This window comes from Nothobranchius furzeri, chromosome 18, assembly GCF_043380555.1.
Source record: "Nothobranchius furzeri strain GRZ-AD chromosome 18, NfurGRZ-RIMD1, whole genome shotgun sequence".
Taxonomy (NCBI): Eukaryota; Metazoa; Chordata; class Actinopteri; order Cyprinodontiformes; family Nothobranchiidae; genus Nothobranchius; species Nothobranchius furzeri.
This window is the reverse complement of record NC_091758.1, coordinates 8,940,746-8,958,450: the sequence shown is the minus strand read 5'-3', so window position 1 is coordinate 8,958,450 and position 17,705 is coordinate 8,940,746. Positions and strand designations below refer to the sequence as shown.

At 46.1% G+C, this 17,705-nt stretch overlaps 1 protein-coding gene across 4 annotated transcripts in view; it reads left to right on the top strand.

Annotated features, from left to right (window-relative positions):
* LOC107391651 (nesprin-2) overlaps window positions 1-17,705 on the top strand; it is an 81,979-nt gene that overhangs the window by 35,187 nt on the left and 29,087 nt on the right. For all 4 annotated transcript variants that reach the window (XM_054742058.2, XM_054742059.2, XM_054742060.2 and 1 more), the window contains 16 exons: window positions 768-923; window positions 1,059-1,202; window positions 1,318-1,488; window positions 4,291-4,424; window positions 5,148-5,352; window positions 5,540-5,722; window positions 6,019-6,123; window positions 7,331-7,485; window positions 7,630-7,777; window positions 7,855-7,949; window positions 9,581-9,812; window positions 10,563-10,757; window positions 11,556-11,672; window positions 12,480-12,635; window positions 14,142-14,300; window positions 15,585-15,751. In XM_054742058.2, the coding sequence (XP_054598033.2) occupies window positions 768-923; window positions 1,059-1,202; window positions 1,318-1,488; window positions 4,291-4,424; window positions 5,148-5,352; window positions 5,540-5,722; window positions 6,019-6,123; window positions 7,331-7,485; window positions 7,630-7,777; window positions 7,855-7,949; window positions 9,581-9,812; window positions 10,563-10,757; window positions 11,556-11,672; window positions 12,480-12,635; window positions 14,142-14,300; window positions 15,585-15,751 (2,522 nt within the window). The remainder of the gene's footprint in view (window positions 1-767; window positions 924-1,058; window positions 1,203-1,317; window positions 1,489-4,290; window positions 4,425-5,147; window positions 5,353-5,539; window positions 5,723-6,018; window positions 6,124-7,330; window positions 7,486-7,629; window positions 7,778-7,854; window positions 7,950-9,580; window positions 9,813-10,562; window positions 10,758-11,555; window positions 11,673-12,479; window positions 12,636-14,141; window positions 14,301-15,584; window positions 15,752-17,705) is intronic.

Genomic DNA, 17,705 nt, shown 5'->3' with positions numbered 1-17,705 from the left:
AAGTCCTCCAAACACACCCACATCACCCCGCTTCTCCTCCAGCTTCACTGGCTGCCAGTCAACTTCAGGGCTCATTTCAAGATCCTGGTTCTGGTCTATAGGGCCTTACATGGACAAGCACCATCTTACATTGGTGATCTTCTTAGTCCCTACACCCCCAGCAGGTCCCTGAGGTCCAGTGATCAAAGCCTACTGGTTGTGCAGCACCAGGCTAAAGGTCAAAGGTGACAGATCATTTGCTGCTGTGGCCCCCAGACTCTGGACCTCTCTCCCCCTGAGCCTGAGATCAGTGGACTCAGTGGTCTCCTTTAAACTCACCTGTTCAGGCTTTGGTGCGACCCAGAGGATGTGCTCCGGGCCATTGTTCACCAGGTGGTCAATCTCCCACCTGTACTTGGATTTGTTACCTCCAGAGATGAGGTGGACAAAAGTAGTGTCATCTGCCTGCTTCAGGACTTTAACAGATTTATGGAGGTTCCTGTCTGCTCTTGAAGTGGCGTGGGAGGGACCTGTGGAGAGGGAGGGCTGGGCTTCCCATCTGGACCCAACAGCTCTGCAACTTTGGCTCAACAAAAAATTAATAAATAATAATAAATAATAATAAATACATGAAATAACTAAAAGTAAGTGAATAAACCAGATTTTCCTGGGAGTTCCTGCACAACCAGCAATCCAGATGTTTTACTGAAGGAAAGAAGGAAGGAGTGAGTGGACCAAGCGCTATTCTGTCTTCCTGATTCATTTAAATGTTTTTAACATCATAAAAGATTCAGGAAGTTGAGAAGGAGCTCAGGGACAGAGCTCAGCAGGGTGGCCGACTCCAACTGATCATCACCTGGATGTCAGACCAGAGCCTCTGGATCCAGTCGGCTCAGAGGCCCAGCAGCCGACCGGAGCTACTGAGGAGCATCAGCGCCTGTGAGGTCAGAGTTTACATCCGTGCTAAACCAGCTGATAAAACCTCACGATCACAGAAGCTGCTGTCTGGGGTTAGGGTTAGATGTGAAGAGCAGACGCTGTGATTTCCGGCAGAAGTAACTCATTTAAATGTCGGCCAGGATCTGGAGGAACACATCCGGCAGAAGTCTGCAGATCTTCAGGAGCTGAGGAACAGATGCTGTGGCCCAAAGGAAAACAGTCAGAACCATTTTGTCAGACAGACAGAAAAATGCATCCAGGCCTGCGCAGCTCTCACGCAGCAGGTAGGCGACTCTAGCTGACCAGGAAACCTCCAAAAAACCAAAACCAGATCTTTTAAAGTCTGTTGTTTCAGTTTCGTACAAGAGGGAAGCAGCTGTTTCTTACGTTGTTTGACAGAATGAATTAGCGAAACAAAAGCTGCTAAAGACTCAGCAGCTGTGGAGCAGCATGGAGACAAAACGGACCCAAGTGATGCTGAACAGAATCAGAACCTCTCAGATGCTTGGTTATCACAGCCACCCGCCGCTCTCCCTGCAGGCCCACCGGCGTCTCCACGACAAGCTTCAGGTACAGAAGGAGGGACAACCGTAGTAAAGTATTCAGACGCCGGTCAATGTTTTACTCTGTTACATTTCAGCTGTTTGCTAAAACCAATTAAAGTCATTTTTCATGATAAATGTACACGCAGCTTTCCATACTTACAGAAATACACAGCATTTTAGAAATTTGTACAAAGTTATTAAAAAAGAACAACTTCATTGTCACATGGTCTAAGTATTCAGACCCTTTGCTCAGTGTTTAGCAGAAGCACCTTCTGAGCTACTACAGCCACGAGTCTTCTTGGTGAAGATGCAACAAGATTCTTACAGCTGGATCTGGGATCCTCCGTCAGTCCTCCTTGCAGATCCTCTCCAGGTCTATCGGGTTGGGTGGAGCCATCTTTAGGTCTCTCCAGAGATGCTCAACAGGACTCTGGCGGGGCCATTCAAGAACAGTCAGAGTTGCCGTGAAGCTACTCCTTCGTTATTTCAGCTGTGTGCTTAGGGTCGTCGTCATGTTGGAAGGTAGACCTTCAGCCCAGTCTGAGGTCCTGAGCACTCAGGAGAAGGTTCTTGTCCAGGATATCCCTGTACTTGGCTGCATTCATCATTCCCTCAATTGCGTGTTCCTGTCCCTGCAGCTGAAAAACATCCCCACAGCATGATGCTGCCACCGTCATGCTTCACTGTGGGGACTTTATTGGACAAGTGATGAGCTGGTTTTCCCCACACATACCGCTTAGAATTAAGGCTCAGAAGCTCTATCTAGGTCTCATCAGACCAGAGAATCTCATTTCTCACCATCTGGAGGTCCTTCAGGTGTCTTTTAGAAAACTCCATGTGGGCTTTCGTGTGTCTTGCACTGAGGAGAGGCTTCTGATGGGCTACTCTGCCATAAAGCCCTGACTGGTGGAGGGCTGCAGTGATGATTGACTTTATGTAACTTTCTCCCATCTCCTGACTCTCCTCTGGAGCTCAGCCCCAGTGATCGTTGGGTTCTTCTTTACCTCTCTCTCCAAGGCTCTTATCCCCAGTAGCTCAGTTTGGCCGGACAGCCTGCTCCAGGACGGGTTCTGATTGTCCCAAACATCTTCCATCTAAGGATTATGGAGGCCACTGTACTCTTAGGAACCGTAGATGCAGCAGAGATGTTTTTGTAACCTTGGCCAGATCCGTGCCTTGCCACCATTCTGTCTCTGAGCTCTTCAGATAGTTCCTTTGACCTCATGATTCTCATCTGTATGGTGAGCTGTATGGTCTTATATAGACAGGTGCGTGACTTTCCTAATCAAGTCCAATCAGTAGAATCAAACCCAGGTGGACTCCAATGAAGGTGTAGGACCATCTCAAGGATGATCAGAAGAAATGGAAAGCACCCGAGTTACATACCGTAAATCCTCTAATACAGGCCCGGGCCTGTATTTGACTCAAGCTCATCAAGCTCCAGGCCTTTATTGGAAGGAGGGCCAGAATTAGAGGCAGGCCTCAATTTCTATTAGAGCAAAATGAACTAATGGTTCGCTGGAGTTTTTGACAATTAAAATTGCGCCCACATTTTCAGAGTTAAACACATTTCTTTTAACAACGGTAGTTTCTGCTTCAGCCCTCTCCCCCCTCCCCCTGCAACTCACTGATGCGCCTGCAGCCTCTCAGAGTTCCTGCTGCTCTAAACATTAAAATAATTATTTCATTTTCTGTTCCTCACTTCTGATTACCTTCAATGGTGTCTGTTTGTTGCAACCACCAGGTACAAAAACTAACTTGTTTTTATTTGACTATTTTTCTGTCCTGTTTCTGTTTATTATCTTCCTGCATCTCCTCTCAATCCTAAAGAAAAACTGTTACCTGGGTGCATATGTATTCACCTTATGAGTTACCTTTGAACTGCAGTTCTAAAAGATCTACCGACCGCAAAAACAGCGGAGTGCTCGCTGCTTGCCGGCTGCATCAGTGGTCGGTGCGTCACCGGAGGACAAGGTGATGCGCCCCGCTCCACGGCAGCGAAACACATCAGGCGCAAATAAAAGACAGAAAACATTAGAGGAAATGAACTGACATGAACGATCGCGTGTCAGTACCGACGCTCTGGCAGAGCGCATCCCCATCCCCCCCCCCCCCCCCCCCCCCCCCAGCGCAGGAGCTTGTCACCTGCTGACAGCAGGCTGCTGTCTTTTCCGAGGACTGCATCTTGCCGGTCATTATCACGTGACAGCGACTAGTCGACGACAGGCATAAAAAGTCACTATAGTGAAGTCGACTAGTTCATACACCCCCTATTGCTCCCCAGAGTGTTCTGCAGCATAATCAGCACGTTCTCTTTGAACTTGATATCAAATTTTCGCCTCCTCTTCGTCTCCGCACGGTTAAAGTTACCCTCGCGGTCTATCACTGGCAAATCAAAAGTGAGACGATGACACAAACACCCCCCCCCCCCCCCCCCCCCCGTACTTGCTTGTTACCACATTCCACCCGGCCACAATAAGAGACCTGCCATTATTCACCTCCGCCGACTCCGGCACCGGCCAAAATTGGAGACCCGGCCTTTAATTGAATACCGGCCTGTATTAGAGGATTTACGGTGTGTGTCACAGCAATGGGTCTAAATACTAAATCTGCAGAAATTTCTTAAATTCTGCATTTTTCTGTTTATATGGGGCGCTATGTGTACACCAATGAGGAAAAAAATGAATTTCGCTGATGGCTGCAATTTACCAAAGAGGGAAAATTTGACGAGGGTCTGAATACTTACCCAAGTACCCAACATAATTAAAACCACTCAACATGGTCATGAAATCTTGTTTGTTTTCATAAATATTTGTTTTGAGCTCAGGTTTTACTTGAGGAGACGGAAGCTTCTGGGTCAGACTGGGATGAACTGAGTCAAACCATGTTTCATCTGGGAGGAAACATCAGTCCTGCTGCCGCTGGCGTCCTCTCAGAGCAGCTGGAGAGAGAGAGAGACGGGTGAGCGAGACATCTGCACGGGACCGAGATCCCTGACGCATCAGATCTAATCACCACTGCAGCAGAGTTTTAAAGTTCCTTTACTCTGGAGAAAATCCACACTGCAACTGCAACTGATTTCTGAAAAAGATTAAAAAGAACAAAATTGAATTTTTTACTATTTTATCTTATTTTGAGTCGAAAAAGAAGTTCTTCTAGCATTAGTTAAAATAAGTTAAATAATCCTAAATATTATCCAAAATTTCTTGTTTGGAGTAAAAAAAAAACGCCAATGAGGCAAAAGCAAAGGTTGCTTGGCTACAGTTCCTAAAATTAGCTAATAAACCTAAATTTGGATGAATTCACCTGGCATTCGTTCATACTGGAGACCACGGCAAATGTGTTAAAAACTGGAGTTTCATAGCCTTTTAATAGGTCACAGCTGCAAATAAAAACATGTTCCTATTCTGTCTTGCCTGGTTGAATAAAGGTGTAATAATGAGGAAAATGGATAAGAAACCAACAAAAATGATTAAGGAAACCAACCGGATAAAACAGGAGTTGAGTTCTGGGAGCGAACAGTGGCGGAATGGTAAAGAAATGGAAATTCCCACTGGGAAGGACAAACTCGAGCCATCATTTGGGCTGAAGGGCTTTTAATGATTGGATGGAAGTCAGCCTGATTGATGAGGAGAGTAGTGATTGCCTTATTTTTGCACCTTACTCTGATTCTCCACCCCCAAGGTGGGATCAGGTTCTGGCCGCTCTGATCCAGCAGCTCCAGAGGAGTCGGGAAGTCCTGCAGGTCTGGGAGGATTTCACCCAGCTGGTTGCGTCTCTGTCTGGACATCTGCAGACACTTCAGAGGGACGCGACCTCAGAGCTGAGTATCCTGCCCAGACAGGGTGACCCCGTGGATGAGGTCAACATCAGGATTACCACAGCTGAGGTAATAAACACAAAAAGGCTCCAGCTCAGGAACCTCATGTCCACATGTTAGAAGGGGAAGTGATCATTAAATCCTTTGAGGAATAGAAGAGTTTGTCATCTTAGATCTGTTTTAGTGCGATGTCATTAGTTCATACAAATGTAACTAACACAGGTTTGCATCAGTCTTCTGTCCCTGTGTGTTCCAGAGCCTCTTAAACACAACAAACACTCTACAGTCAGACCTGGATGTGGTGCTGCAGGCCTCCAGGAGCTTAGCAAATCACCTGGAGCCTTCAGCTGCCATCTTGGTCCAATCGGAGAGCCGCCTGTTGTCAGGCGGTGTCCTGCAGCTCAGGCAGCAGCTGCGTTGGAGGCTGGGCCAGCTGCAGGTACGGTTTCATGACCGGATCGCCTGTTTGTGGGACTGATTTAAGGTCAGGGTGGCTTTTTATACAATTACTGCACAACAAATATTTAAACATCCTGGCTCAGCAGCAGCAGCAGCAGCAGCAGCGTCTTAATGACATCACGCAGGTGAGTAAACACTCTGAAAGCTCCTCACCTGCTTTTGGAATGCTTTTGCGTTTCCAGGTTTCTGACCTGCCTCCAGCATGCACTAGATGTCAGCGTGACCTAGAAATGACGACGTGCTTGGCCTGGTGCCATGCGTCTGATCTGTGTGCAGGAGGAGCTTAAGCTGCTGCAGGAGACTGAGCGTGACCTGGAGTCACTGGAGAGGAGCCTGGAGGTCTGGCAGCAGCGCCTGCAGAATGCAGCCCTGACGCCGCAGGTGAGACGCGAGCAGCTCCTCGATCTGTTTGGTTTAGACCTTCAAATGTGTTTACGCTGAATTCAGCCTTTTGTCGCTCCTTAGTAATAATTCATGATGTTTACACATAATAACAGAAATGAAGAAGAGAAGGTAAGCGTGGATAATGTTAACACAGACTTCCTTGGTATGATCCTGGAGCAGAGAAACGTGACGTTTAGGTTGAGCTGTGCGTTGATTTGACCTCACTGGTGTTTCTGTGTGAGGCAGCAAATGATGGATATAATGCAGAAAAGGGTCAAATGTGTGTGAGAAAAGTAAAGATCTGTGGTTCTGGGGTCGCGTTTGTTTTTAAACAGCAACGATAATATGAAAGTAAGAAATTATTTACCTCTAAATGCAATAAAGACCATGTTGAGAGAGCTGGGGACATCATTTAGGAGCAGAACTAAATGTACTAATTATGTTTATTATAAACAACTACAGCAAACAGAAAGAAAATCTCTTTAAAATGTTTATTTTAAATAAAACTCCAGATGAAGAGCTGCAGCTTAAATCTGGCCAGCAACGGTTCTTTAACGAGAGAAAAATTAATATTCATTTTTAAACATTTTAAATTGTTTCTTTGGTAAAAATCTCAGGTTAGCCGTGAACGTTGACGTGCTTAATGCATTTATGCGTCTGCCCACTTCTTTTTGAGCAGGTAAGAAGGAAAAGGTGAGAAATGTCTGAAAATGTTGTGGAAATTAAATCCTTCTGTGTTTATATTCGACAGTTAAAAAATAAAAGCTCTAATAAACGTGTAATGAGCGACGTCGCTGGAGCCCTGGCACCATGGAGTCGGAGTCAATAGCTGATCAGTGTTCAGGGAGAATGTGATTCTGACTTGTGAACGCTGGCATGAAGCTTTATTAGCTCTGTTTTGGTAACCTTTGCTTTGTGGCTCCACATGAAGTCCTAAATGATTCAAGCAGCTGAAATAATGATGATTAAACATAATAAAAGGTGGAAATCACAGGGAGCAGCAGAAGATGGGGTGCTAATTACATCCACATAGCTCATTGTTTGGCTTTAGTCTTGAATAAAAGGCATGCAGGTAATCGTAAGAAAGGAAACCTCAAACAGGACTAGATGGAGGTCAAAGGTCACGTAGGTCCGAGCTCAGGTCATGTGTGTGCGCAGTCGTCCAGACTGTTCTTATCTCTCCCGTGATGCCATATGTTTCCAGTCTGGCGTCCTGGAGCTCAGCGGTCTGTCTGCTGACCTGGACTTGCTGAACGAGTCGAGCAGCAACCTGACACCGGGTGGCGCTGCAGCACTCCGCCTGCAACGCCTCAACCGTGACTGGGCCAGCACCTCCGCCAGGGCGGAGCAGGCCTGCAGGTCACTTTATCTCTTTATCTTTTGACCCTGTCTCAGATGATTTCAGCAGAGGCAAATAAAGGTCTCCTTACTGAAACGGGATTGTGTGTGATAACAGAAAAGATGAAACCGCTGAATTAAAATGAAAAGGTTTGTTTTCAACAGTGAGCTGCAGACAGAGGCACTGAGGCGGCAAACGTTTGAGCAGAAGTGTGAGAGCTGGATGGCATTCCTGCAGAGGATGGAGGACAATCTGCCCGCGGACATCGCCGGCTCTTACGTCAGCCTCAGGAAGCAGCTTTGCACACATAAGGTACCCGTCCCCAGCAACACGTCGGTAACAACGCTGTTAGAAACGGCTGATATTCCTGATCTGTTTTTGTGTTTTAGAGGTTTCAGGTGGAGCTCGCCATCGGTCATCAGATTCTACGTGCAGTCATTACTGAAGCGCTTCAGCTGCTGCAGGAAGGAGAGGTGGAGGACAGGTACGGCGATCACATCCATGTCCTCATAAGGCTAGTAACAAAATCATGGTGATGCTTTAACCCTCCCACTGTCCCAATGTGACCCCGCGAGGAAAGGTGACCATTGAGCAGGGTTGATGGTTTATCAACCCTGCCACGAGGACCCAAGGGATAAACCATCAACCCTGCTCAATGGTCACCTTTCCTCGCGGGGTCACGCCCATAAAGACAGTGGGAGGGTTAAGAGCAAACTATGGAAAAGAAGAAAAATCTGATCTAGAAGTTTAAAAAATAATAGTTTTCTGTAACCGAGCAGCTCGCATGGACGGGTCTTAGATTTACGGTCACAAGCCAAACACAAAGTCCAAATCAAACTGAGCTTTGGGGGCTTCTAAGGTATAACAGCTCTGGGAAACGGATGTGAATAAAAATAACAGAACTAACAAAGATACAACTCTGTGGTTGATCGTTATTATAATGATTTCATTGTTATTTTAATGTGGTTTAACTGTAGCTGAAGAACTGCCGCATGGACAATGAGACACATGTTTACCTGCAAATGTAAGGTGTGATTCACCTTTGTGTTAAATAAATAAATAATTAAATAAATAAATAAATAACACTCTTTCATCAGCAACTACAGAATAATAATTAGCAACTTGATACAGTGCCCAAACACCCCTGCTGCTTCAGTCACACGTCTTTCTAGAAGGGTAGCACCGGCGTTATCGGAGGATCTGCTGTTTCGCTCCCGTACACACGAGAAAGACTTCAAATAAACACATTTAGACACATTTGAGTGTAATTCCTCTTTCAAAGGGTTTAAGAAAAGGTTCTTTTTTAGAAGTAAGGCTGGAGAAATGAATGAAAACAGATGAATTCCAGTTTATTGAAAAGCTTGTTCTTCTGAAGTAAAACCTCTGTCATCATTACACACATCTGTTTTTACATGAATATGTCTGTGTGTGTGTGGGGGGGGGGGGGGGGTGCAGGGACAAAAGTGTTTATTTATTTAGGACACACTTTTGTCAGACTGTGTATTATAATAAATATATTATTTAGTGCATTTGAATTGGGTTTTCAGCTGCCGAGCTTATTGGAGTCCCACAAGGATCCGTTCTGGAACATTCATAAACATTAAAGTTAAAGTTAAAGTCCCATTAGTTGTCACACACACACTGATGTGTGTGCGAAATTTGTTCTCCGCATTTGACCCATCCCCTGGGGGAGCGGTGAGCTGCAGACACAGCCGCGCTCGGGAACCTCTGATGATCTGCCGGTGTGTGACGATGCAGAGATGTTGATGCATGCTGATGACACTTCAATTTTTCAATTCAATTCAAGTTTATTTATATAGCGCCAAATCACGACAAGCATCGTCTCAAGGCACTTCACATAATAAACATTCCAATTCAGGTCAGTTCATTAAGCCAATCAGAAATAATGTTTCCTATATAAGGAACCCAGCAAATTGCATCAAGTCACTGACTAGTGTCAGTGACTATACAGCAATCCTCATACTAAGCAAGCATGCAGCGACAGTGGAGAGGAAAACTCCCACTGTCATGTTTACAAACAGGACAGAGGTTAACCAGGCTGTAGTAGACCACGAGTTCTGGGAAGGCTAACATCTCAGTGTTTGGCTTCTTCAGGAGAGACTTCATCCTAAAGCTGGCCCAGCTCAAAGCGCATTGGCAGGGAGTGGTTCAGCGGGTTGACCAGAGAAGCTCCTCGGTGGCGGGACTGGTGAGGCAGTGGCATCTGTACGGTCGTGACCTGAGGAAGCTGCAGAGGTTCCTGTCAGACACACAGACCCACCTTCCCCTGGAGGGGACAGTCCGCTGCAGCCTCCAGCAGCTCAGACACTCTCTTCAGGACCTCCAGGTGAAAACAAGACTAGGTGTTATGGTTGGACACATTAGTCACAGAGGGAGAATCCCTCAAACACCCTGCGCTCCGGCATGGACAAACAGACAAGCACAGTTCTGCAAACATGAAAAAGTAGAAAAACACAGCTTTGGCCTGAACAGAGAACCGGTCCTATGTCCTCCCGACCACACTGCCCTTGACTAAAAGCCCCCACTCAGACAGCAGGGTCCCTGGGGGTCCCCTCCAGCCAAAACTATAAGCAGATTGGGTAACTGCTTGGCAAATGTGGCTGAACGAGTCAGGAAATGTCCTGGTGCAGAGAACGGTTCTCTAAAGGGAAATGTTTGGTGATTCTGGGCGGCTCTCCACTGGAAATCCAGAATGATGGAATTCTGGTCGGCCAGTGCAGGTTATGGATGCTTCTAGAGGCTCCATGTTAGGAAGTGCACTCATGCAAAGCCTCACTAACAAGTAAGAGAGTGTTCTGTTAACTAGAAAGGGAGTTTCATGTCCAGGTCTTGTTGCTAACGCGGGACTAGCTCAGGCTCTCCCTCCATCCGTCACACAACTCACAAACAGAAACTCAAGGAACAAAAGACTCCCGCTGATGATGAATGGCTGCTTAGCTCTGTCTAACGATCTTCATCATTAGTGACGAGATGAGCTGATTTTTGTATTCAGATGATCGGTTTTCTTGTTTGAACTTTCATCACTAAACTAACAACTCCACGTCCCGCTCTTTAACTCACCTCTCCTCCATCTCAGCACACGGAGCTGTTGTTCCAGAGGTACCAGAGCAGCTTCCTCCACACCCTGGAGGTGGGTCGGCAGCTCTTCGCTGTTGGCGACGAGGAATCCCAGGCTCAGCTGCAGATGGACCTGGGAATGCTAGAGGAGGAGTGGGACAACCTCCACAGCCTGCTGAGCAGAAGAATGGATCTGACCGATGCTATTATCAAGGTTCTCGTTACCTTTACGTCTTGTGAAACCTTGTAGGCTTGGAGTGGTACTCAGAAACCAACCCTGTGGATGATTCCCATGATGGAAAACATCCAGTTTACTGATTAAAGTCCTCAAAGACTCGTGAGAAAACATCCTTTGGACAGATGCTGTTTGACCACAGCATCGTGCTTTTGACCAGCTGCTAGCAGGGGGGTGGAGTGATGATGGTTTGTCAGACACCTCACCATCATCACCATGAAGGCGTCCGTCTATCTGGAGCCAAGTGTGAGGCTGCACGTCTGAGCTGAAGCCTGCACTAACCCCTCAACCCAACACAGCGAGTTCTGTGGTCAGCTGGATTATTTAGATGAGAGGGTTAAAATCATTCTGGTTGGAGGGCTGCTGGTCGTGGTCCATGGGATGGACGTGGTTCTTCACACACCTTTTAAAAACACTTGATAACTAATGGAGTTTTTCATGTGTTTCATAAACTTGGAGTTAGATTTGCTCCGTTTTAGTATCTGCTAACGAGAAATAGAGAAATTAGGATTATCTAGAAAAGTAAAATATGTGACATAAAAAGAGAGCAGCTTTCTTTTCCCTGTCATGTAGAACATGAAACCTTTTCCTGTTAGTGGTGGTTCCCAGACGAGCCCCTTTTGGGTCTAAATATAACGACGTCCTCCATCTGCCTCAGCGGCGTGTAGACATGCAGACAAGCTAATCCAATCTACTCTAATTGATGACTTCAGAGTGAAGAAGATGAGGAAGGACCGTGATGGGTCTCCTGATGACTCTGTTTATCTTTGGTCTCAGAACTGGGAGCGCTGTGAGGCTGGAATAACAGACAGCATGATGCATCTGAAGGACCTGAAGACCAGGCTGAACCAGACAGAGAGCACGGACCTTCAGAGCCACGATGATTTCCACAAGGTAGTTCTGCCAACCAGATCAGAGGGTCAGCAGCAGAAAATAATACCACCTTAAGTAGGAACAAGTGGGACTTTCCGGTTGGAGCTTCCCGTTAGGTCCCAGAAGCTCTGATATTCACTTGGGCTGGGTCCTAAATCAGGATTTTAGGGTTATTTCTCCATACCCCGGTCTTTTTTTCTTACTGTGTCCTGTCCAGCTGTGGAGCAAGCCTTGCAGTTTTACTCTCACAGGTGGAGCGTTGTAGCTTCATTTGTTACCTTTACCTGAAGCTCAGCGGTAGCAAAACGAGTAGTTTTTACGTTTTACTTCATCAGTAGCTAAAGAAAATGTCTACAAGTACAAAATAAATTCCCTAAACATCGGACACGTGGGCGGAGCTTTAATCTTGTCGTATGTTTTCTTATTCCCATGACTTGGAACAAACAAATAAATGCATTTATAATTCTAACTGTTCTATCATGAGAAGCTCAGGATGGTGGATTCCTGTTATCAGGAACAACAAGGATCCTCATGCAGATTCCCTTAGAAAAGTCACGTTTGAACTAAGACACCTGCAGTCTGACCCATCAGAGCCTTTATCCACCAACCTCCCCCAATCCCCTCCCCCCACAGTCACTCCTCCCCCAGCCCGTCCGCCCGGCCTGTGCCCATAATCCTCTCTCGGGGCGGGGTGATGAAGAGAAAAGAGTGACAGAGTAGGAGAAGGGGGCTGAGCAGAGGGACGGTGGCTGTGTGCCGAGAAGGATCCCTGACGGTTTGCTGTGGTGCTCTCTCTCTCTGTGTGTGTGTGTGTGTTATGGTATGCAGGAGAACAAGGACTTGCTGGAGGACTGGGCTGAAAGCCTGACGGAGCTGAGCACCATGAAGACGGATCTGTCCCAGTACATCATTGCAGATGACCTCCTGCTGCTGCAGGAGCAGGTGGAGCACCTCCACTGTCAGTGGGAGGAACTCTGCTTCAAGGTCAGTGTGCTAAAAGCCCCACCTCACCCTCGCTCGCCCGTCTCTCACCTCTGCATCAGTCTGGGTCTTACCTGAGCTTCAGACCAGCGGCTTGTAGCTTCAGTAGCAAAAGCCTGATGGAAACCAGGAAAACAAAGCATGTTTAAAGGTCGCGTGTTTGTTATGAGAACACAAAGTACAGCAGATGTCAACATTTCTGTGTCTCCAGGGTAAAACGTGACTCATTTAACTTTAATCTGGCCCTTTCAAGGCACTGCTGATAAGTGTGTGATGAGTGCAGAGAAAACAGATTTGGCTGAAATCCAAACTTTTTAAAATCTTATGAAGAAGAACTTGATGCACGCCTGCCTTCTGAGTCTGGGACCATTTAGGGCCTGGTTGGGTTTAGATCACAACGGCATGCTACAGGATTTCACAATAAAAGTTCAAGCCATTGAACTTGTTTGGCCCTGAGCGAGAACCTGCTGTTGGAATCGGGTCATAAAGCATCTCAGCAAAGTGCTTCAGGGAAAAGAGGCGGCGTTTATTTCAGAAGTAAGGCAGGAAAGGTGATCCTACCTGAAAGCACCGTACCGCTCTGTTAGGCGGTCTCTTATTGTAAAAGCAGCAGGAGAAGGTCAACTGGAAAGTTTGAATTTCAGAGTTTCAAGGTTGTAAAATGAACACCCTGCAAAGTGAGCGCTCTGACTCCGAAAACTGCAGTTTACTGACCAGCCACAACCTCGGAACTCAACACGGCGGCGTCGCTCAGAAGCTGTTTGTTTTCCAGTCCGACTCGAGGCTGTCCAAACGCGCAGAAACGTGTTGTTACTGGTTCCTGTCCTGGTCACCGAGCGCTTCGATAAGCAGCTGAAACATGGTTCACTTGGGTCTGACGTTGTCTCCAGTTCTGGGTCATTTCCTCCAGTGAATCCAGATGTTTTCCTGTCGCGTTCAGACGCCCCGATCCAAACCTTTGTCAGGATTTCTGATCATTAGTCACATTTTTGTACCTGACCTCTTTCAGAAGAAGGTTTTATTTCAGTTGGGTCACTTGAGACCGACGTGGCAACCATTTCAACACAGATGTTGCAAACATCTGGGCATTTAGTTCAAATGTAACTGAACACACAGAGAGCAGCTATTGGAAGACACAAAGTTGTCTCTGGTCTCCAGAACCTTCCAAGGACAGCGCTCGGCTGACTAAAACAAAATGAAAGTTTCCCTTTAAAGGCTTCAAAAAGCTAACGCTGAACAATTCTGTCCTGTTTTCTCTGTTTCATCACCTCCTTCTAAGTGTGTTAAAATACTATTTCATTGCATTGAGTTACAGTTGTGTGTAGTTTCTCATCATTTGTATTTGAATACTTTCAACAGCTTTAAAATGACAGCATGTGTTGTACGAGTCATGTGACCAGATGAAAAACAACAACTAGCTGCTTTAGTTAAACGTTTATTAAAGAGTAAGCCACCCGCTGCTCAGACACACACGTCACAATCGCTGTCCTCCAATCATCTGTTTGTCAGGTGTCTCTGCGCAAGCAGGAGATCGCAGACCGTCTGAACGCGTGGATCATCTTCAACGAGAAGAATAAGGAGCTGTGTGAGTGGCTCACTCAGATGGAGAACAAGGTGGCTCACAACTCGGACCTCAACATCGAAGAGATGGTGGAAAAGCTCAAGAAGGTGGGAGGCCGCGGGAAAACACGAGTTCCAGCTGAGAAATCAGAACTATTTAGGTGCTCCGAACATACACATCTGTGATTCAGTGACTGTTTTTTAAACTAATATAATCTGCAAATGTCCCAGTGAAGAAGAAAGAAAGAAGAAGAAGAAAATATCATTCCTGTAGCGCCTCTCACGATAAAAATCACGAGGCGCTTCACAAAAACAAAAAATAAAAAAATGTAAAGATATAAAAAAGCATTTAGAAAATGTTTAAAAATATATATAAAATGAGCAAAAATAAGCAATTGCAATTTCAAAAAAAAGTTTTAAGAAAGAGAGAGAGAGTGAACAGGAAAGAGGGAAATCAGTGGATCCTGAGGAAGGTGGAATAGGTGGGGAGAGCAGAATAAAGAGAGAGAGGTGAAGAAGGTCATCCAAAAGCCAGCTTGAACAAGTGAGTCTTCAGCTGCTTTTTAAAGGAGACCACTGAGTCCACTGATCTCAGGCTCAGGGGGAGAGAGGTCCAGAGTCTGGGGGCCACAGCAGCAAATGATCTGTCAACTTTGGTCTTTAGCCTGGTGCTGCACAACCAGTAGGCTTTGATCACTGGACCTCAGGGACCTGCTGGGGGTGTAGGGACTAAGAAGATCACCAATGTAAGATGGTGCTTGTCCATGTAAGGCCCTATAGACCAGAACCAGGATCTTGAAATGAACCCTGAAGTTGACTGGCAGCCAGTGAAGCTGGAGGAGAAGCGGGGTGATGTGGGTGTGTTTGGAGGACTTGGTCAGAAGCCGAGCACAGGCATTCTGAACCACCTGTAGACGGTTCAGGGAGGTTCTGCTCAGACACGTGAAAAGAGAGTTACAGTAGTCGTTACAGTGCTGTCTATATCTTCGGTCACAAGAAGAAACTAAACCCCAGCTCAGGTGCAGAGATGACCAAAGAGTAGACGTTGATCTCCAGGCATGTGGGTCTGACTCCTGTCCTTTCAGAGATGTGGGAGCCGTTTGTTTTGTTTAACTCGGCACTGCCCTGTTTGACTCGTAGGGTCTGGGTCAGGGTGGCAGAGGCCGTTGTTGTTGCTGCCAAAAGCCAAACGTGTTGGTGTCAGAGAGGCCCGAAACCCTTTCAGTCCTCTTAAGTTTAGTGATTCTGCTCAACTAACTTCTTCCTGGGAACTGCCTGCAGAATAAAACATTGGTTTCATTCGCTCCGTCAACACAACGCTGTCTGAATGCTTCACATAAACTAAAACGATCACCATGAAGCCATGCATATGAGCAGATGTGTTGTCCTCAGGACTGTATGGAGGAGATCAACCTGTTCAGTGAGAACAAAACCCACCTGAAGCAGCTCGGAGAGCAGCTCATCACAGCCAGCAACAAGGCCAAAGAGACCGAGGTCAACGACAAGCTGAAGGACGTCAACGACCGCTGGCAGCATTTGTTCGACCACATCGAGGCCAGGTAGGAACAGACGGAAAATGCTGGAACAAAGAACACAACACAAATAGTTTGTGTTTTCCTGTTTGTTGGCAAATAATCTCATGAATGACGGGGTTAATTGAGGCATTTACAAAGATTCGTTTTGGTGTCTACTTGATCAAAGATGGCTGCCACAGCTGACAAACCTCAGCCAAAACAAGGATGGCTATCATATGTCCCATTAGCATGATTAATGTCATCAGTGTTAATCTGATCAAAATTAAATCTGATATTTAATTTGCTTGGTCAGCCGAAGGTTTTAATGGGAATCCTGTGCAGCTCAGTAACCTTTATTATGGTGATGTGCTGGCTGAAGGTCGTACCAGGGTCAGCTCGTGGAGGTACGGGTACACACCAGTGACACACTGTGTGTGAAAATCAACAAGAGTGAAACTGGTGGCTGAAGCTCTAACGACTGCCTCTGTAGTGATGCTGATATAGTGGTGGATATAGTGGATATGGTGGTGTACTGGTGCCGCCGGAGTCCTGGCGTCGTTTCCTGCGTGTTTTAGACGGTGAACACAGCTGGTTTCTTTTAGTGGTGAACCGCTGTAGAAACCAGTGAAGATGAGGAGACATTTCAGCCGTTAGATTAAAGTTAACGCTCAGCGAGGGGGAGAGTTTCATTTTCTAACCACAGTAGTTAATAACAGGACACTAGGGGGTGCTAAAAGCGAGCTAAACTGCAAAGTGTGCCGTTAACTAAATGTGAAAATGTTTAATTCAGATTGCTGCAGTGACTCACTGGTTGGTCTCAGCGGTTAGTGATGTAGATGGGCTTTACTGGTTGGTTTCACCGGTAAGTTAAACTGGTATTGACTAGCTTTACTGGTTGATATCACTGAGTACTTTTTAGTGACATTTCACTGGTTGGTCTCACAAATGAATGTAGGCGTTGGTGTTGGTGGTTGGCTCCCTGCGTGGTGACGGTGTAACAGGCCCTTGTTTGGTAGTTAGAAGCATCATAAAATCAGGAGACAACACAACAAGCTGAACTGAGTGAAACGGTTTCTTTTTGACTCTGTGATTGGTTAAACCGTGTGGGGGTGGGGGTGGGGGATTGAGGTGACTTATCCTTCATGAGGGTGACTTACTCAGATCCACCATATGGTGACTGCTCTGTGATCATGGCCGCTGTTTTTTTTTTTTTTTGACCTCTAACATACTACCAATGTAAGGTTTTGGATCACTTGGAAATTTGATTTTCCAAAGAAAGACACACTTTCACATAATTCACCAAATAAATGTTACATTTATCATTCTGGTGAGTGCTGGTTTATAACCTGGAGACTGTCAGAATGAACACATCTGTAGGGTTTATAGGACTGGCCTTTGCACGCTGTCACCAGGTTCTTCTTACATCCCTTGTGTTAGGGCAGCAGCTAATATTCTACTCAGTAAATTGCCTGTATTTTATAGCACTTTCCTCGGGTTCTCCATCCCCCCAAGGCGCTTTACAGTCCTGATGAAATCCAGTGTGAATGGAACCCTGCCACACCTGGTGCATCTTATGAGGACCAACCTGGCTCACCTCAGTTTTTTTTATGCTCATTGTGCTTAAGCACCTTTCTTCCTTCAGCTGTAGCTGTGTCAGCCATCTTGAAATGGATTAGCTCCAAAAGTTAAGCAGTTGTAGATGTTTGTGCTGTGAAATGGTTGATATCTGTGAGTCAATAAAATCCATCCAGACATGGCTACTCCAACAGGTCTTCATCATCATCATCATCATCATCATCATCCTTTGTTTATATAGTCCCTTACAGGGACAACAAAGACAATTAAACAATGAGTAAATATAGAATAAAATCATATAACGATCAGCAACATCTAGCCCACAGAACATAAAAGTGGGTCTTCAGCCTCGTTTTAAAAACCCGTACTGATGAGGAGATCCTAACAGATGAGGGAAGTGTGTTCCCCAGCTTCGGTGCTGCTA